The sequence below is a fragment of the Cottoperca gobio genome, chromosome 20 (assembly GCF_900634415.1).
Source record: "Cottoperca gobio chromosome 20, fCotGob3.1, whole genome shotgun sequence".
Lineage (NCBI taxonomy): Eukaryota > Metazoa > Chordata > Actinopteri > Perciformes > Bovichtidae > Cottoperca > Cottoperca gobio.
Window position 1 is genome coordinate 1,377,946 of NC_041374.1, and position 20,291 is coordinate 1,398,236.

General features: G+C 44.9%; 3 protein-coding genes across 4 annotated transcripts; 1 reads left to right on the forward strand and 2 right to left on the reverse strand.

The window, feature by feature from the left end:
- Positions 1-1,306: 1,306 nt before the first annotated feature.
- LOC115025241 (uncharacterized) lies at positions 1,307-5,267 on the reverse strand. Its single transcript, XM_029457275.1, has 4 exons — positions 4,704-5,267; positions 2,044-4,170; positions 1,851-1,958; positions 1,307-1,575 (listed from the first exon to the last, which is right to left on the reverse strand). The coding sequence occupies exons 1-4, from the start codon at positions 4,966-4,968 to the stop codon at positions 1,547-1,549; spliced, it is 2,529 nt and encodes an 842-aa protein (XP_029313135.1). The 5' UTR covers positions 4,969-5,267; the 3' UTR covers positions 1,307-1,546.
- Positions 5,268-6,725: 1,458 nt separating this feature from the next.
- Positions 6,726-10,266, reverse strand: LOC115025512 (uncharacterized). 2 transcript variants are annotated; one of them, XM_029457833.1, is made up of 7 exons: positions 10,081-10,265; positions 9,812-9,964; positions 7,902-9,398; positions 7,718-7,819; positions 7,241-7,324; positions 7,110-7,164; positions 6,726-6,989 (listed from the first exon to the last, which is right to left on the reverse strand). In XM_029457833.1, exons 1-6 carry the CDS (start codon positions 10,085-10,087, stop codon positions 7,133-7,135), a joined length of 1,875 nt encoding a protein of 624 aa, XP_029313693.1. In that variant the 5' UTR covers positions 10,088-10,265; the 3' UTR covers positions 6,726-6,989; positions 7,110-7,132. The 2 variants fall into 2 exon arrangements, with proteins under 2 accessions (XP_029313693.1, XP_029313694.1); XM_029457834.1 differs by lacking the exon at positions 7,241-7,324 and having other exon boundaries at positions 10,081-10,266.
- A 447-nt stretch (positions 10,267-10,713) lies between these two features.
- Positions 10,714-19,095, forward strand: kbtbd2 (kelch repeat and BTB (POZ) domain containing 2). Its single transcript, XM_029457879.1, has 4 exons — positions 10,714-10,896; positions 13,577-14,116; positions 16,694-16,859; positions 17,072-19,095. Exons 2-4 carry the CDS (start codon positions 13,944-13,946, stop codon positions 18,629-18,631), a joined length of 1,899 nt encoding a protein of 632 aa, XP_029313739.1. The 5' UTR covers positions 10,714-10,896; positions 13,577-13,943; the 3' UTR covers positions 18,632-19,095.
- Positions 19,096-20,291: the final 1,196 nt, after the last annotated feature.

Sequence of the window (20,291 nt, forward strand, 5' to 3'; positions counted from 1 at the left end):
GGGGAAATCATGTGTTGCGCTTCAGTGCAGCAACTTTCCTCATCCCACCTGGCCTCCCTCACCACATGTTAGCTTCAGAGAACCTCTCATCCACAGAAATCACTTTAAAAGGGTTGTTTCAAATTGCAAAAGCTTTTTCAGCTGTCTCTGTTTTAAACAATGCACAAAGGCGGGCCTTTCTTCCCTTTGCAGGCTGCACATTGTGTGGGATTTCTGTGCAGATCTCTCCATGGAGGATGAGGAGAAGAAAGCAAAGCTATCTGAGAGGCAAAGTGAGCAGTTGTTGGCCTGTTGCAAGACCCTGAAAATCACACACACATCGACTCCCACATTAAGCCGACAGAAACATACACTCTACATCCTGGTGTTTACCGCCCCTGCAGCCAGGAAAGCTATTACTGCTGCACATGTCATTACATGTGTCATTTGGAACAATGTCAGTAAAATTGGTTTCATTACCCGATCTCAAAGGCCTGCTGAACACTGCATAAACTCTAATGGTCTGGCACACGATTCATTATTTATTCAATACATTTGTGTATTTTTCCCCCTTGGGAGCGAGATTATGTATTATCGGTCAATAATGGGGTTCACAGACGCCTTCACACAATACTGAGACTCTAATAATGTTCTTTTTGACTATTAATTCAATATAGTGTGTAAACATTTTCACAAAACAGCCGTTTTCGCCGACGTAATCAGAAACAGGACTAAGTCGACATGTTGGCTGCATCATGCACAGCTGATGCACAGATGTTTAGCAGGTGTAAACTTTACGGTTTAGAAAATGCACACTTGCAGTTTCAAAAGTGTTTTTGTCTTCATCAAAATATTCCCAAGTTCAGCAGCAGAAAACGTTTTTTCCCCCAGTTGAAATTGCCAACGTCCGACCTCCAACAGTTCCAGGTGCACGAAGCCAAACGTAAACAAAAACTATGGCTGACCGTGACAAACTCCGGTTTCTTTGGCAATTGTACTCCAGCAGTGCAGCCTCCACATTTTCTTTTGCTACTTGCATAGAATATATATTTTATAGACCAGCAACCTATTAACATTGGCTACATATCTAACATATATTTACATGCAGAAGAAGTTTTACTGTATCATAGCATTTATTATCTTAATTAAATACAGGAAAATTGCATTGTGTCACGTCAAAACTACTTTATTAAAAAATTCTGTTTATCTAAGACTACGATTTCCTGTAACGCGTGCATTATTTATATGCTTGTCATTGTGAAAAAAATAAAAGCAAGAGTTCAATATTTTGTCACCGGATGGATTTTATACTTAATGTGGAAATAGCTCCACCTAGTGGACAAATAAAACTACTACATCCTTTATTTCACTTTCCAAAACAAACTGCAGGTTCAAAAAGAAGAAACTACAAGTAGAATCATAACACTGTGTTTATTTTAGTGTTAATAAATAGTGAACATTGTGATTTATTATACAATTCAACTTTAGGTGAAAATAATTTAAATTAAGTGATCATTATTATTTACAAGTGTGTTTTAGAATTTGTTGAATTGTGCTCTTGTGCAAATCAGCATCTCGTGTCTTTTCTACAAGTTCCTGCGGAGAGAAAAACAAATTTGTGCACATTTGAATTATATTCTTTAAAACTGCATCTTGAATGGAGCATGCAAGTTCTGTCATCAGTTGTGTAAATAGGCATGATTATCTATAATAGAAGTGAACAGATCTATTTACAGGAAGGAGAAAAGGGGCTATGTTGACTGCAGAAAAGTGAAAATGTAATACGTGTCGTGCTCTTTGGTGCATTAAATTGTTCAGAAGGCTCCTCTTCCTTATGTCTGTGTAAGTAAAGTGAAATGCTCAAAGCAAACCTTGTGATTGTGGTTGTGACTTCTTGTGTTTGTTAAAATGTGGTGATCTGGCGTCATTCCTGCAGTAGTCACTGTCGGGGTATGGCGTCACCGCTTTCCATGACTTCTCTGTTGGATGAGAAGTTGTACAGTTCGTTACAGAGCCGCGTGTCAAGGAGTAATTCTGATATCAAAAAGAAAAACATTTGCTTACCATTTTGCAACCTGTGTGTCAGGTAAATCTGATCCATTACCGTCCACTTGTCCTGGAGGGAAACCGGCACGGCGCAGTTCTCATCCATTTCATGGATGGCGTTGCCGTGGGGACAGTGGCGAAGCCTCTCCCAAGCAACAGACTGAAGCTGCGGCTCATTGCACACACAGTTCTTTTCCCTCAGCTTTGGGTTCATCGCTGCAGGACATTTCTCCACGTTTTGCTTGGAGGCCAGTGGCCTCTTGAGATCGTTGAGCTTCCTGGGACGATCAGCCGACCTCCATTTTGAGCCGAAGAGACATGAGCAGTTCTCAGAAGATTCCCCCTCAGTGTCGTGTCCATGACGAGGGCCACAAACATCCAAACCAGAACCTTTTGTCATCAGTCGGTTGTTGGCTTTAGGTTTACAGGCTTCACATGTTGGAAGGAGTACGTCGTTCCACTGTTGGAAAAAAGCAGCTTTCCTTTTGAAGGTGTGACCATCGAGCGCTGGACTATCGGACGTGCAGATCCTGCTCTTTGACACACATCTGGAGCAAAGTCTCTCCCTCTTGGGCGCATGAGAAGTAAATGCATTGTCATTGAAATTGCTGTTAAGACAGCATTCATGGTCCGAGAGGCTTCTCCGATCCACCTTCCCTTTGGGTTTGTACCGCTCTCTGGGCTTGCGAACAGTAGCCTGTTCTTTGTAGTGCAAGTCTAGTTTTCTTCTTCTGGTAGGCACGTCTAACCCACGGCTGCTCAGACATCTGTTCTGCTTCTTGGGAGTTGGTGGAATTATACTACAATGGTCGACATTATCAAAGTCTGCCAGCCAGCTGGTTGAGGGGAGGTAGGCAGGTAACGATTCGAACGAAGTATCCTGGTGATCCTGGGCATTCGTTTCTCGTCTATATTTGTTTCCATCTGCCTTAAGAGGGGAATTACTCAACAGCAAGTTAGGTACAAGAGCCGGCTTTGCTGTGTGGTTCAACTTGGTGATAGGATATTCCTCTGCAATATGAACATCGATCATCGGGCACATCTCATCCCCGGGATCCTCCGCAGTGGGGACCATGTCCTCCTCTGCCAGAAGAGGCATCTCAAACACTGGGACAAGCTCTTCTGTAGGAGCCTCCTTCACCATCAGCACATCCACTGAAGGCACTTCAGCTTCACCAGACAGCGTTTCATCATGAGAATCTGTGTCGCCATTTTGGATGAGCGAGTCAGGTGAGGGAATCACAGTTTCCTCCGTTGACCAGACAGTGGATTTCATCTTCCAAAGCTCATCCAGGTACTTGGGGTTGAAGGGCAGGTGAACGACTTTGAAGTGGAAATTGTTGGACGTCGTACTCTGATCGTTGTCACTACTCGTCTCTTGAACATCGCCATGAGCCGCTACTTGGGAACCAAAGTCAGAGGAGACAGTCACAGGGTCTGTCTGGCTCCTGGAGTCCTCCAGAGCAGGGATCATCTCACCGCTGTTGGGTGTCCCAACTAATAGGATGTCAGGACAAACTTGGAGTGCCTGCTCTGACTGGTCTGCGGGAAGGCACAGTCCCTCGTCCTGCAGCACACAGCCCTGGAGGAGGGAGCTGCTACACTGGCCCATGTCTTGGGAAAAGTTGTGCGATACTTCTGCAGTGTCATGAGAGTGCAGAAGTTGTAATCCCACCGGCGTGGTGCAGCATTCAATCCTCACCTCCTCTGTCTGAATCACAAAGCTGCTATTTGGTGGAGTCCTTGTGGCGGAAGAGGGTGCCATGTCCTTTAGCTCCAGAGAATAATCCCCCTTCTGCAGAGCCACGGCTGGTGGAAGAGGCTGCTTGACGGAGACACTCTGGCTGCCGTCGCTGCTGCGGACTGGGAGGCCACTGGAGGCCTCAACGTTACTGAAACCTGTTGTGCCGGTCCTCTGGACTGCAGACAGTGGCTCAGTTTGAACCTCAGAGCTGGTCATTTCTCTGGTGTGGCCGTTGTGCTGGTAGTGGAACCTACGGGAGTGGTAGGCCATGGTCTGGTAATACTGAGGGTTGAGCATGCGCCGGTAGTCCATCAAATGGAGGTTGGTATGGGGTACAATAAAGGCAGGTGGCTCCATGTACGGATTTGGCTGAAAATGGGGCATCACTGGCATACCATAACCTTTAACAGCAGAAGAAAAGTATTAATCTACAGTCACACTAGAAGCACTGTGAGGCTGTTCTTAGGTAATGTTAACATCAGTCAAATGGTTGAAAAGTCATGGAGTCACCAAAGTTAAAATTCCTCCTAAAGGGAATATAGATATCATGGCAATCCATCCAATAGTTGTTGAGAAATTTCACTCAAAACCACAAATGTCAAACTCATGGTAACACCTGGGAAACGTGAATGTCCTTGCAAAGTTGTGCATATATATAGCATGAAATAACTTAGAAATGTAAATACATATTCGTTTTTAAAAACCACACAAATGTGAATTGTGTAGCTCATGTGGTTCTTGGATGAGCACTGGCTGCATGAGGCCAACATGCAACGTGAATAAATGAGTGTTTCAGATGTGCACAACGGTGTGATCACCTCACCAGAAGCTCGAATCTAGAAAGGTGTCCAGAGATAAGCAACAAGTCAAGGAATTGCACCCTCAAAATCATTTAGTTGCTCGAAAAGAGACACACGGTTTGTTTGGCACTTACCTAAACCAGGGTAGCCGTAGTATGGGTTGTAGGACACAGGCATGGGCACTGGTACAGGCCACTGCATACTCTGCATGGGCATGTATGGCTGCGAGGGCTGTATGTAGAAGAAAGGCTTGTGGTGCTGCTCCTCAGGACGTGGAGCTCCTGAAGGCCCTGGAGCCGGCTGATGGGGTCCCTGGGTCTGCTGAACGCCATATGGTGGGTTTGGACCCCGAGGACCCAGACCGTAAGATTGTTGGTAGGTAGATGTGGCTTCTTCCATATCTGACAAAGAGGCGAGAATTGTCTCGTTCTTTGTCAGCAAACTTGTTGCAAGATCGCAGATGGTTTCAGTGTATTAACAAGTGTAAAGAAGAAGATTCCCACTGACGAACAAACTCAGCTTCCAAAGTATGTTTGAAATTTGAAATCAAGGTGAGGACTCATTGTCAAGTGCTGCACTGATTGGCTAGATTTAGGTTCCAGGTGACACAGTTTGATGACCTTCTTTTAGAGCCAATGAAAACGGTTTGTTTCCCACTGTGGAGCATCAACTCACCTGAGGAAAGGCAATAGATCAGAGATGTGTGGGGACTGTACTTGACTCCACTTGAGACTAAGAGGTAGAGGAGGTGAGAGACTGATTGACTCTAATTAAGGAAACAAACCTGCAGCTTGTTGGAATCATTGGCACAGGGGGGGTCTTCCAAAGCTTCAAGGGTGGTCCCTTTTTAATATACAGTGTCGAAACAGAAGCCTATTAAATTTGTTTGTTTGTTTGTATGATTGTTAAAATAAAAAAATAATTAGAGAATTGTGTTAAATGTTCCTAAAAATAACAGGAAAACTGATCTGATGCAATATTCACAGGAAATAATCTTCTTAAAATTAATCCAAATCACTGCCTGCAGTATTTGGGTTATTCAGGTCTGTTAGTTATTCATATATCAAATATCCATCAAATATATCACTTGGTGATGGAACAGGGTCCCTTAAGGAAAGAGGTTGGGAGCCGCTGCTTTACATCTTAATGAAGCTCATTTACTTTAGTTTTCAGGTGAGCAGAGCAAAACACGGCTTCTTTATTCTCTAAAATGCAAAGCACATATTCAGACGTGTCGAGATGCAGGCGTGACCCCTGAAGAGCCTATTATGAGCTCGTTTAATAGCCTGGAGCAGAATTTATAGATGTATTGTCCATGAAGAATAAACATGCTGTGTGAGACCAGCTTGTTGACTTGGCCGGTGATTTTAAATGTGTGTGTGTGTGTGTAGAGACTTTGGTCTGTGTTTTCTGGACAGAACATCCCTAAAGAGAGGTTAAGGTTTACAGTTAATTAAAATCCTTAATATTTACAACCATTAGAAAACTGTTGCAGTGCTTTCTGCTATTTGTCTCAGCTTTGCTGTAAAAACACAACTCGTGTACAAAAAGAGCATTCATTGACCCCCAAAGGGCTGCAAATAACCATCACTTTTAGTGTCGATTAATTGGATGTAAGGTTCTCCATTAACCGATTGTTTCGTCCATTAAATGTCAGAAAAAAGGGAAAAGTGCCCGTTGTGATCAACACGCTATAACCCAAATATATTATTTTTACCATGACATAAGGAGAAGATATCCACACAGGACTCAAATGTGACATTTCTGCTTGAAAAATGTGTTTAGGCAAGTGGTACACGTGACCTACAGTAAATGACTCTGCACAGAACACCTGGTTCTGCAGAGCTCAAGTTATTTCCTACTGCTGCAACATTTATGCATGTAACAAAATAAAAACAACATCTGATGCTTGAATTGAAAAGCTAATCCTAATAATAAATACTGCTCGTATTTGTAACCTGTGCCCGATATCACTCCGTGTTGTCCAGATAAACCTGCTTCTTGAAATGCACGCCAGGATTTCAACTGGTATTAACAAAGATGGCGTGTACGCATGTGCAGAACAATTCAGATCCCAGTTTCCTCATAAAATAAAGTATAAATCTCCGAGCACGAAGTGAGTCGATGCAAGTTGTACAATGATGCAACACAAAAGCTTAAATAATGACAATATTTTATTGGACTGGCCCCAAACTGTGGCCCGCCATCACATGCAACACATATTTCAGCCCATTCGCCTGTTTGTGAAATTCATAAATGATAAATAGTGCAGGGCAGTGTAACTGCAGAAACTTTATACAATGTTTTTTAACTTTTATCTTAACAAAAAGAGGCTTCCTGTGCAGTGCATTTCACCTGGTGCTCAAAATATCTTTTTAACTTATTATCCTGGAACAATTACACGTTTCTTTGGGGGGGGGGCCTGAGGAGGATAGAAAACATTACATTAAGTCAGATTCTCACCAAGACACAAGTCTGAACATTTCTTTTCTCATCTAAAAATGTGCAATACAAATGTTTCATCCACTGCATTGAACTTACAGTTCAACACACTTGGGGTTCATTAACATCCTGGTTCTCCTCTCATCGTAGAGCCTGACAGAGACACAACAAAAAATGAATTGCATTCAAAAGAAATGAGAGAAAGGTCAGTGTTAAGTGTTGTATTAACCTCTCTCCCAGGGCAACGGTGGCGGCTCATCGTTATCCTCGTCTCTTGGTCTGTGGTACCTCACTTTCCTCTGAGTGCTCATCTCTATCCAGCGGATATGACCAGAACATAACAATTTTATTTGAAGAATGAATGAAGGCTAAGAGAAGAAGCATGCGTCATCTCAAAAGGGAGAAAACAACAACGACCAAATGGAAACATCACCAATCAAATTAAACTCAACTTGCATCTACAGAACGATCCTTCAAGCTGCCTTTATATTGTGTAGGATGCTTCCAACTTTAGACTGTGTGGTTCCATCTCAGCATCTCAGACAATAATCTGGGACCACAGCTGCTCTAACCCGGCTGCAGAATTCAAACTACACTACATTGCTTGGGCAGATTGACGCTTTTGTTACATTATGAGTTGGCCCTGTAAACAGTTCAGGAGAAGACTGAACCTGATTTTTCTACAAGACATACAAGTGAAATCAACCTCGTTGTGGCAGAGGAGCTGCTGGTCTCCTCCTTGGAGTCACGTCACCGTCTCCCCATCTGCCTTGGTCTGACGTGGTCAGATCTTCTCTGCAGGGTCCGTCTATGAGAGAGTTATATTTCTAACATGTCAAACACAGCACAGAAAGTCCACTGAAGAAAAGAAAGCACTGGCAGAGACTTACCCTGACATGTCCTGCAGTGCAGCTCACTACCAGTCATCTCTCCAGCCTCCTCAGCTGGCTCCAGCTTACAATCATCGTGACATTCCTCCTGGTTCACAGGATCAGAGGGATCTTTGTATTGGCCTCTTTTATACCAAGGTTTTGCAACATGTCTGAGTGGGACAGATGGAGGTTTCCTGGGTGCAGAATGCTTCCTCACAACCACTCTGACATGCTGCTCACAGTCTCTTCCAAACCTGCTCTCCTCCTCTGAGTCCCCACCTTCATCCCTGTATGTCTTGGAGCTGTGGACTTTGCTCTTGGCGTCCCCTTTTGCAAGGCTTTTCCCACAGCAGGCGCACATGAACCTCTTTGAACCGGGCGGCCATGCTTTTCCTACTTCTGCAGCTTGCGGAGACCCGCTTACAACCTCTGCAAGCCTCCTGCCTGCTAACACGTGTTTGGGGAAAAGATCTGCATCGTCCAGATCTGTGGAAAACATCTCATCTCTGGAGGAGAGCTCGTCCAGAGATGGACTGAGAACACTCATCCGCTCATGGGTGGTCTGCATGGACAGGTAGTTGTAGTAGTAGGGAGCAGTAGAGGGGGAAAGGCAGCCAGCTCCAGCGTCTCCGGGTGTCAACACGCTGTCAAAAGGCAGCTTGAGGATCTGGTAGCTTGGACCAGCTTTCTGATGTTCTGTCTTTGAGACTTTGTCGGCACTTTTAGCATCTTTGAGTGCCGGCTGACTGTAAGTAAAGGAAGAAGACGGCCGGATTGAATCCACTCTCTGTTGCGGGAGCTCTTCAGCGTCACAGTTTGGAACACTTGCATTGGTTGCAGAGATATCTGACAGGATATCTGCAACCTCTGCTTTCTCGTGAGGAAAGTGTTCATCTGCTGTTGGCTGCGCCAGCTCGGGACACTCTTCGTGAATAGAGGAGCTATCGAGAGGCAACTCCTCTTCAAATCCAGCTGACCAGCATCCGTGAGGGCTCAGACCATCTAAGCTCCTTTGGCTGGACTCGCCATCGTACACCGCTGTTGTAGAGTCACTGAAAGTCACAGCTGGAGACTCTGAATGGCTGTCATCAGCCACTGAAGGCAGGCTGCGACTCTGCTCTTCAATTTTCCTCTCTTCTCCCAGAGAAAACATAGCCGAGGAGTGCGAGGCGACACCCGAGTCAAGCTCTCTCTCAGCGCTCTGCAGCTCAGTGGCTCGGATTTTATCCAGGCACTCGATGAGTTTGGTTATGGCGTCGCTGGGGTCGGTTTGAGCCTCTGAGCAGGACATTTCTCGACGCCCATGAGGCTGTGGGTAGTGATACTGCTGCTGCTGTTGCTGCTGCTGCTGTTGTTGCTGCTGCTGGCGAGGCATGTCATTCCAGGTAGGAGCGTGAAAGCGGGGATCAAACATTCGCCCGTAATCCATTGGATATAATGGGGCATGTGGGTAACCATACCCAGGATACTGCATGTACTGGTACGGTTGCATGCAGGGACGACCAAAGTTAAGACCTGGAAAATATAAACAAACGTAAAAAGAGTACCACAAATCAATTAATTTCCTGAATCAACCAACGTTAATGCCATTAATCCCCAACTATGGCTTGTTTAGGAATTAAATTCAAAGTTTAGGACTCGTCAGTCTTGACTTGGTCCCACTTCTGACATTTACTTAAGTACAATTGTGAGGTACTTGTAGCCTACTTGCTTCTTTATACTTCTACTCCACTACATCCCAAGAGGCAAATATTGTACTTTTTACTTCACTACATGCATTTGATAACTTTGGTTACTTTGCAGGTTCATGATACAAGATAAAGGTTTTGAATGCAGGAGTTTTACTTGTAAGAGTCTTTTTGTAATAGTTGATCGGAGGACTTTCTCCATCACTGCAGCGTGCAAACAACATTTAAATAGCTTGATACCTCCAGCCAATCCATATTGATTGTATGGGTTGTTCATCTGCCACTGCTGGTAGAGGTAGTAAGGCTGAGACGGTGGCTGGACATAGAAGAAAGGTCTGGGATGTTGAGCTCTCGGTTGGCCGCTCCCAAATGTGTGTGGTTGTTTGTTTCCATCTACAGAAAGCAGCAGTTAAACTTTTAAATAATATGTTCAAACAAATACTGTCTGGTCATTGTGGTTAATACACATATGACATAAAACACTTGGATATGAAATTAGACATCTTTACCGTCCATTTTCTTTCACGTGCTTTGCTGCTCAACCCGTCAGAAATAAAACACCGCAGACGGATGAAAACAACCTAATAAACGAGCAGAAGTAGAAACGCTTTCTCTCTCAGGTCCACATAACGTTCTGCTTACAAAAGTCAAAGCGTCTCCGCTCATCAGTCATATAGGAAACACCTGCTGCTGCAAGCGACAAATTAGCACAGAGTTTCAATAGTTAATTCATTAATTAAGATGCCCATAAGTAGGCCTAGTTTAATTTAAGTATATAATCGAAAGCATTAAAGCCAAAACACACAAATTATTTTCAGCGGTGGGATGTAACTAAGTGCATTTACTCAAGTACTGTACACATGTGAGGTACTTTACTTGAGTAATTCTGCTCATGCCACTATATTTCCTTTATTATCACTAAATTTCAAAGTGTTACTATAGTTACTTTGCAGATTCAGATTTCTGCTCATAAAACGGATTAAGTTTTACAGTATATTATTCGTACTTTTACTGAAGTAAAGGATCTGAATACTTTGTTTTGTATAGAGGTCCACGCTGCACGTTGTGTCTCCATCTGTCCACCAGAGGTCGCTGTTCCTCTCTTAACGAGGACCGGCCGCTTAGTCTGAGCGCATGCGCAGTATCCTCATTTGGCCTCTGGTCTTTCAGGCGCTTATGATGCGCTGAAAGGCTGTCCGCTGCTCAGCGCTTCAACACAACTGTTTAATGTCTAAATTCGGCTTGAGGAGCTTACTTGGCACTTTCTGCTGACGAGAGAAGCCATCGCGACGGTTCACTTTGTGTGGAGTGTGCCTACAGTTACTGTAAGGAAGCGTGGATTTTGATTGTTTAAGTGGTTAACTTGAAAAGTGGCTCTAGCTTACGTTTATTTAGCTCGTTTAGCAGTTAGCCTGTTAGCTGTGTGTCTGCTAGCAAACATGACCGCTCTCTAAATTTGGTTGCTGCAGAGGGTTTGTACCTTTTTTTATGTCATTTCTGAAAAAGTTAACAGTTATGCTGATGCTGTTAGACTTGTGACTGCTTAGCATCACCAGACTGGGACTAACAGCTACGTTACCCCGGAACTGTGCAGCGTAAGGAAGCTAAAGTTGCTAACTTGCCGCGAGTGGCAATCAAGCAAGTGTCGCTATTGAGCTAGCGATATAACATTACATCGAAGCTAGCTGTTAAGATGTATTGGCCACTTGATCAAAGACGAGGAAGGTGTAACGTGTGTTATGAAACAAAGCAACATGAATGATGATGTAAAGGTTTTTCTTGTTACCTAACCTCAGCGAGATTTGCGTTTCGCAACAGGCCCGCCTGTCTTATGTTACTTTGCCATGTTTTAGATCGCAGGCAGGGTTTGTTTTGGACATGGTGGTTAACGGTAACGTGCTAACGTAGCTAGCTAGCTAGCTAGCATTGGGTAAGTCCAAATAAATTGTAAGGATAAACACTGTTGAAGTGTCAGCCTTTACTTCCATAAGCAAGCCGATATTTAGCAGATTGTTGTGGGTAGATAAATCGCAAATTGTCTCTCGTTAGCTCGCTAGATAGCTAGCAATTTAAGCTAGTGCTTTTGAAGTAGAGGTATGTAGATGGACTAACGTTTAAGGATGTGTCATGTATCTTCTTATGCTCGCTAACATCTAACGTTAACTTACTTATAACCTACATACGTTTATGTTAAACTACATCCATGACCAGTGGCGGAATTTAATTTAATTTAGTCATATTTCTACTTCACTACATCTCAGAGGCACATATTCTACTTTTTACTCTACTGCATTTACTTTTCAATTATATTATACATATTTCCAGACTCTTCCTGTACAGTGAAACCATGTATCTCCATGTATTTTGATTTATTTTTCTGATAAACTTAAGGATGAAGTGTTACTTTTGGGTTATTAAATGTAGTTCTTCTTAAGCTAAATTACCAACTAAAAAAGCCTCTTGGATCAGCAGGAAAATGCATCTTCACAATGCATTACATGCATATGATGATCGTAAAGAATATGATGCAATGCTCGAGATTAAACAAACTATAACAACTTTTAACATCTACAGCAATGAAATGCAATATACACATTAATGCAGCTGTAATATTTAATCAAAAACAACAAATGATGGTAAAACACTGATACTAGCTTCTAATGTTTACATACTTTGACTTACGTAATGTTTTGAATGCAGGACTCTTAAATGTAGTGGAGTATTTCCACTGTGTGGTATTAATTAATCATTTTATTTGAGTAAGGTGAGTGCAGTTAACATGAACTTTGGCTAAAATGCTATCTAGCTGCTCACGCTAACATCACAGAAATGGAAGATATTCTGAATCATGTTCACAGCTGTCGCAGGGTGTGTTAACACAAGTGTTAAGGGAATAGATGACACCAGATCGGAGGTTGAGATGGTTGTTTGTCAGTATCAGTATCCGGCAGGTCTGATTCGGTGTGGAGAAGGTTGTGAAAGTCCCTCATACAACCTTGAATTTGACATAAATATTCAGCTGATCATAGCATTTCCTTGTATTTTTCCCTGCTGCCATAAATGATCTCCTCCGTACTTTATTTTAAAAGACTTTCATGGTCGACAGTCGTGGCAGGATCACTGGGGGTGTGGCTTAGAGATGTGCAGCCTGAAGGCATCGATGGCAAAAGTGGCTTAATGGCTCTGTGTCATGGTAACCTGCCAAAAAGTCAAATGTCATTTAAGTAAGATGTGAGCAGTGGAGCGGCTTGCTTGATCGAAACATTATTTTAGTCTTACCCCAACTTTACTGCAGAGCTGTCTAAAGTCAGTTGGTTCATCACATTGATTAGATTTTCATCTTTGTGGTGTGTAATATCCTAATTACCTAATGAAGACGTACTCTGTTAGACATTGGCATAATGTTATCTCTTTACCAGAACAAGGATCAAAGTCAGAAGGTGGAAAGTTTGAGTTTTGGTCCCATTATTGAAATCCATTTTAGTCATATGTATGAATCTGAAGGGGAAAACTTCTGATGCGTTTGTGAAATGGGGCCCTCGTTTGTCATTAAACACCGAAGGGAGTCTCTGTTGTGGCGTGATGTGAAGTTGGGGCATCTTCAGTAACAAATCGGGTTCTGCACCGTAGCATGTAATGTTTTACTCGCTTCCCAAGTAAATGAGTTTAATTCCGGCGCTGTATTATTGTATGTAAGGTCAATTGAAGGATAATTCCAGTCCTCGGTGCCCAGAGATTCAGTCGCCCGCTTGCATTCAGCCTTTCTTGTTTCTGGAAACAGGATGTGTAGATGGAGAGATGGCAGCAGGTGACCTGCAAAAGGAGTCTAGATTGTTACAAATGCTGTTTTCTCAGTTGAAAGGGTTTCGGGATGTTTGCTGCTCTTATAAGAAAGAGGGAAGAAGAGAGTTAAAATATTTATCGAGGGTTATATTTCTGTACTGCTCGTTTCCATGGATTCTAGACTCATCACTGCTCTTTTTGTTTTTCTCCTGTGCGTTTCAGACGAGCACTGATGTTGTGGTGCTCTCCCTCTACCTCCGATCCCAGTGCCTCACTGTATGACCTCAGACATCCGATAGATCCACGAGGGGAAGCAGCCCCTGCCTCACCCAGGACCCTTCCCTCTGGACTACTGCGTGCGACACTCCGTAGCCATCTCATCTTTCAACTCACCTCCAGTAGAAACAACAGCACACCTTTTCCACATAGGAGTTGAACACCTCCACTTGGGTCAGTGGAGGTGTTGAAGAGCCCTCCCCCACTCCCCCCTGTTAATCCTCTTGAATATTCTTTCTCCTGGTTGGTTTGAGCCCGGTTCTGCCGGCCGTGTGACTTTTCAAATCTGGGGCGTGATTCATGGGATGCAACCATGTCGGATCTCAGTGAGCGCAGGCCGGTCAACACGGACTACGCTGTCTCCCTGCTGGAGCAGCTCAAGTTCTTTTACGAACAGAAATTACTGACTGATGTTGTGCTGCTGGTGGAGGACACAGAGTTCCCCTGTCACAAGATGGTCCTGGCCACGTGTAGCTCCTATTTCAGGTGAGTGCTGCGAGTGTGGAATAACTTGTTTGTTTTTAACGACCCGGCCTGATTGTGACTCTGCGTCGTGTAGGTCTAATGAAATTGTCTCCTACAGTGTTTAATGAATAATGCACAATGCAGCTTTGGTTATTGTGTTTGAAGCCAGCACTTATTCCCCTCGGTCTCATTGCGATGATACGTTGTCATTATGTGGCATGGTTGTTACGTCTGTAAGTGCTCACCTCCTACAGTTACAATGAATAATGCACAGCAAGTGTTATCCACTCTATACACGAGGATGGAAAACAAGGGGATGGTGTTTCCTTGAATGCCGGGGCTCCTTCTGCGCCAGGTATTCTGTCTCTGATAGATTTCTCACGGAACAAATGAAGCCATCTCTAACCTGTAGTTCTACAGACGTATCCCTCGAGGTCCTCAGGAGGCCTCATTTGTACGCACAACATTGCATAATAAAGTGTGCACTGCAGTGAATATGACAGACGAGCAGCCTCAGCTCTGAGAAGAGTCCATCTGTACTTGACAGTAGCTCATGCTGCATTTGTCTCTCTCACCCCTCTGCACACTCACACATGTGTTCCAAGAAAAGGTCCCGACAACATGATTCCTCTCTCACACCCACCTCTCCGCGATCGTACCCGCTGTTTCCCACACTCTCGTTATCTGGTGCGAACAAGCGAAGCATTTCCCCTTCAGGGTTCAGAGGTGTCGCAGGCTGCGCTTCCTCCAAACTGCAACTCCTTCCTCTTCTTTCTCTGTCCCTCTGCTTCCACCTCCCTTCTCCTCGCATGCCTCGCTTCAGGGAAAGGGGGGAGAGCTTGTGTTTCGTGGGGAAAGTCTGGTCACGTAAGTCTCGGTGAGAGATGTAGAGAAAGGGGAAGAAAGAGGGAGGGGGCGGTGGAGGGGTGGAGGGGTTTGCCTGCAGGGTTGCGTAATACAGCCTGGAAGGTTTAGCCCCTGCTGCGAACAACACACACACACCCCCCCAAAACCCCATACAGGAGCACAGAGCTGTTTTGCCGACAAAATATTGTTTGTTAAAGAGTAGAGCTGCAAATGAGTTAATTGTATGATTTGATTCTTCTTCTTCTTTTTTAATTAAAAAAATTAAATTAGTTTGCAAATCTCATCTATATATCACACATCAGAATTTATTTATTTTTTACTTCAAAAAGCCAAACGGATCATCTCAAATGATTGCTTAAAGGTCTGCAGATTCCTTTTTTATTTTATTAATCAATTAAGTTTTGTCTATCAAAGGTGAGGAAATAGTGCATAATGCTAATCAAGTTCCCAAAGTGACGTCGACATGTCTTCTCTGGTATGACCAACAGTACACAACTTAAAGATATTCAGTTTATTAAAACATTAAATCATTTGAGAAGCTGAAACTAGTAAATGTTTTGTTTAACAATTCCTTAAAGGATTAATCTATTATCAAAACAGTTTGTACATTTTCTTTCAATTAATTAATTGACAATTCTCTCTAATTGTTTCGTATGACCAGCAGTCCTAAACCCTGTAGCTGTTACCCGGAAAAATAATTTGGCACACAGAAAGTGATGCGTTTGTGCGTTTGTGCGTTCCCCTGCAGCTATTGTCTAAACACAAAGAATGAAAAGCACACGCTGTGTATTTGAACATGCTACAGTATCTCCGACAAGTGCAGCACAGAAGCATCACTGCACTTCTGGCACCAAAGACATCGCCATTAATGCAAATGAATAGTTTTAAGCTAATACCATTTCTACAGATGCGTAAAATGTGAGTAAGCGATGCAGTGAAAGAGACTCTGACTCGCACCGATGAATGACAACGTGGAAGTGTCGGCAGCCTGCCGAGGCTGCAGCAACATGGAAGTCAGAGCAGAGAGAAGTCCAGCTGGAGCCAAACTGTGCACAGTTGGCCTGCCACCCATGTGGGGACTATCACCTTTTTGTCATTCAGTGTGAGGAAACTGGCTAATCGGTGTACACCAGCTGTCGAGTATCAAGTCAGTCGTAACATCTGCTCCAAATAAAGCAGTTGTATCCGATCCTGCTCTTTAAAACCAAGACTACTAGTTTAGCACGGCCAAAAACAAATGAAGGAAGTAATCAGCGTATTAATGGATGAAAATAATTACATGCCGTCCCAGGAGCTTTTGAAATAATACTGCGACTGTTACATTCCAGCAGCATAACATCACAGGTACTCTGATTGGTGTTGGTGGCTGTCACGTTGGCGAGTGGCCAGCTGTCATTAGGAGGCTCTGTTTGTTTAAAGAAAAACTGGATAGCAAAACAGCAAAGAAGTGGACATTTGGAGTTTCATTTCCCACTATACACGTAAAGAGATGACCTGTCTTATGGGTTTATGAAGTCAGGACTTTGTTGATGACAAAAGGTTGATCAGATATTTGCAGATAAAAATGAAAGGACTTCTTTCAAGACAGACAGACAGACCTTGAATTGTTGCAGCAGCTGATTGAATCTCATATTCATGGACTCATCAGTGTGAGATCTTGTAGTTCACTTCCTCATTCAGTCACTTCTGTTTCCTTGTGTTGACTGATGGTCCTTCGTCTTGTTCCTGCAGGGCAATGTTCATGAGTGGCCTCAGTGAGAGCAAACAGACCCACGTCCACCTGAGGAACGTGGACCCGGCCACCCTGCAGATCATCATCACCTACGCCTACACGGGCAACCTGGCCATCAGCGACAGCACCGTGGAGCCGCTCTACGAGACCGCCTGCTTCCTACAGGTCCGTGCAAGCGCGTCATGTCAACTCGTTGCTCATTTACAGTGAAAGTTCTGCTGTCATCCTTAAAGGACTATATGTTTTATGGTCAACACATCCCATGAAAAAGAAACACCCATAGTGAATGTATCTTTACATAATTCTACATACTGATGGTGTTGTTCCACCTCTGTAGCTGTTCCTTGTCTGACTGCCGCCTCTTGTCCTCTGTTCAGGTGGAGGACGTCTTGCTGCAGTGCAGAGACTACCTGGTGAAGAAGATAAGCGCTGAGAACTGCGTCCGCATGCTGAGCATCGGCGACCTGTTCAGTTGCAGCGAGCTAAAGCAGAGCGCTAAGCGCATGGTGGAGCACAAGTTCCCCATGGTGTACAGGCAGGAGGCATTCCTTCAGCTCTCCCACGAGCTGTTGGTAGACGTCCTGAGCAGCGACAACCTCAACGTGGAGAAGGAGGAGACGGTGCGAGAGGCGGCCATGCTGTGGTTGGAGTATAACATGGAGGCACGCTCGCAGCACCTGTCCTCCGTGCTCAGTCAGATCCGCATCGACGCGCTGTCTGAGGTGACGCAGCGCGCCTGGTTCCAGGGTCTGCCACCCAACGACAAGTCTGTGGTGGTGCAGGGCCTCTACAAGTCCATGCCCAAGTTTTTCAAACCTAGGTTAGGCATGACCAAGGAGGAGATGCTGATTTTCATGGAGGCCATGTCAGAAACGCAGGGCGACGGATATGTAATGTCTGGGTCCTTGCCTACTACAGTAGTGTGTTACAGCCCGCAGGCGGAGAAAGTGTACAGGCTTAACAACCCCCCAGGAGACCTGCAGAAGGTGGGAACCCTCGTCACACCTGACAATGATGTGTTCATTGCCGGTGGACAGATCCCGCTCAAAAACTCTATCACCAACCACGGCAAGAGTGGAAAGTTACAGGCGGTCTTCCGCTCAGTCGATAGCTTCTTCTGGTTTGATGCCCAACAGAACGCCTGGGTACCCAAAACCCCCATGCTGTGTGCCCGAATCAAGCCCTCGCTGGTCTACTGCGATGGCTACATCTATGCAATCGGGGGAGATAATGTCGGAGGAGAGCTGAATAAGCGCACGGTGGAGCGCTACGACTGCGAGAAGGACGAGTGGAGCATGATGAGCCCTCTGCCCTTCGCATGGAACTGGAGCACCTCTGTGGTGGCGCACGACTGCATCTATGTGATGACCCACGACCTGATGTACTGCTACTTCCCCCGAGCCGACACCTGGGTGGAGATGGCTATGCGCAAGACGAGCCGCTGCTTCGCCTCTGCGGCTGCTTTCGGTGACCTCATTTTCTACATCGGCGGCCTCCACGTGGTCAGCAACTCTGGCATCCGCTTGCCCACAAGCACCATCGACGGCTCCTCCGTCACCGTGGAGATCTACGATGTCAACAAGCATGAGTGGCGCCTGGCCGCCAACATCCCAGCTAAGCGTTACTCGGACCCATGCGTGCGGGCAGTGGTGCTGCTCAACTCGCTGTGCATTTTCATGCGTGAAACCCACATGAACGAGCGTGCCAAGTACGCCATCTATCAGTACGACATGGAGCTGGACCGGTGGTACCTGCGGCAGCCCGTGTCTGAGCGCGTGCTCTGGGATCTGGGCAAGGACTTCCGCTGTGCGGTGGGGAAGCTGTACCCCTCCTGTCTGGAGGAATCTCCCTGGAAACCCCCAACCTACCTCTTCTCCCCCGACGGAGCCGAGGAGTTCGAGGTGGACGGGGAGCTAGTGACCCTCCCTCACGTATAGCTCTTAACCTCCCCTGCCTCGCTGACTGAAGCAGGAATCTGTAACGCTGAGGGATGAACATGAAGGGGGGGGCAGAGCCGTTCTCTAAGATATGAAAGGGTTTGACGTTCTCTGTGTTGAGCATCGCCGGACTTCGGAGGCTTGCGTTCGCTACAGCTGTTGCTGATGAACGATGCGGCCCAGACGAGCCTGGAGACAAACGATGCTTCAAATACAAGTAATCTGAAAAATTCAGTTTTTTTCCTCTTCTTATTTTGTCAGTTGTGACATCTGTTAGATATTATTACAAGTCTGTCATACTGTTTCTACAATGTGATGATCTAAACGTCAACTGATTTTGTGATGATGATGATGATGATGATGATGCACTTAACTGGTAAACCTTCTCGGAATGACAATGGCAACTGTACCAAAATCCCCCCCCAACCCTCCGATCATGGCGTCCCTCTCTTCCCCCCCCCCCCCCCCCCCCCCCCCTCACCTCTTCTTCTCTTCCCACTGATAGAGAAGTAATTTATCGTTTTGAGTGTTAAACTCTGCCTGGAGGCTTGAAAGGCTCTGAAAAGTGATGATCTTGCTCCTTTGTGGAAGCAGCTGTTGCAGTCGGCCTGGACTCAGCAGTTACCGTGTCTTCCAATGGAGACCCGGTCTCAGGATGCTCCATAGAAAGTTCTCAAACCATGTTTTGATATTGAGCTTGGGATTCGTAGTTCGACAAAACGTTTTTTTTAACACAAAGTCCAGTTATTGTCCAGGTTCTCTCGCGCTCTCAGTTCTTAGGGAGACGGTTCAGTCGTTATCATGCGATGACAAGAAGGTTCAACATATTTCCAGTAAGTAGACTTGGTGCTAAGATGAAAACTACTGATTAATCATCATGAACCTTTTTCAGAACAACTAAACCATCTCTATAGCAACTGAGCAAAGATGTGAATGAAAGACAAATGTCTGGACCTTGTGTTGAGAAAGTTGTGTCAAATGTTTCGATGCATCTTTAGCAGAGCTGCTACTAAATATTATTTGCATTGATGATGAATCTGTTTAACAGACAGACTCCCAAAGCCCAAACTTCATCTTTAAACGGCTCAATTCATCTGACCAAAGAATTTATTGCTCCGAGCGTTTAAACCAAAGGTTGATATGTTTCCCAGTAGTTGTTCCCACTTAAGGGGGCGTTCAACTAAATGTTCCCCGTCGGGAATGCATTATCACTATTATTCCACATCACACGACTGCTGCAGAAATGCAACGTTACATGTGACGTATATATAACGGGTTCTTTGCCCACGCTTCACTCTGACACCAAGTTTCTTGAAAACATGACGCCTTGGCGGAGGTAATAATGACTAAGTATTAGTTGCAGCTCTACCTAAATGATGATCCTGTCAGATGATTGGTCCTTTCAGCACGAGTTCAGACGTGTTTCTGGGTCTCCATTGGAATCCAGGTTTACTACAACTACCGTCCTCCACAAGTGAGCAACATCGAGGCTTTTCAGAGCCACATTTAAAGCTAACAAGTATTTGATACTCCAAAGATAGATGAGTGTTCCATGTATTTCTTCAAAAGGCCCCGCAGGCAAGAGGAACACAGGGGCTGTGGTTTTCGGGAGGGGTGGGAGGGCGACGGGGGAAACAAGTGAGAGGTGGAGAGGATTTAA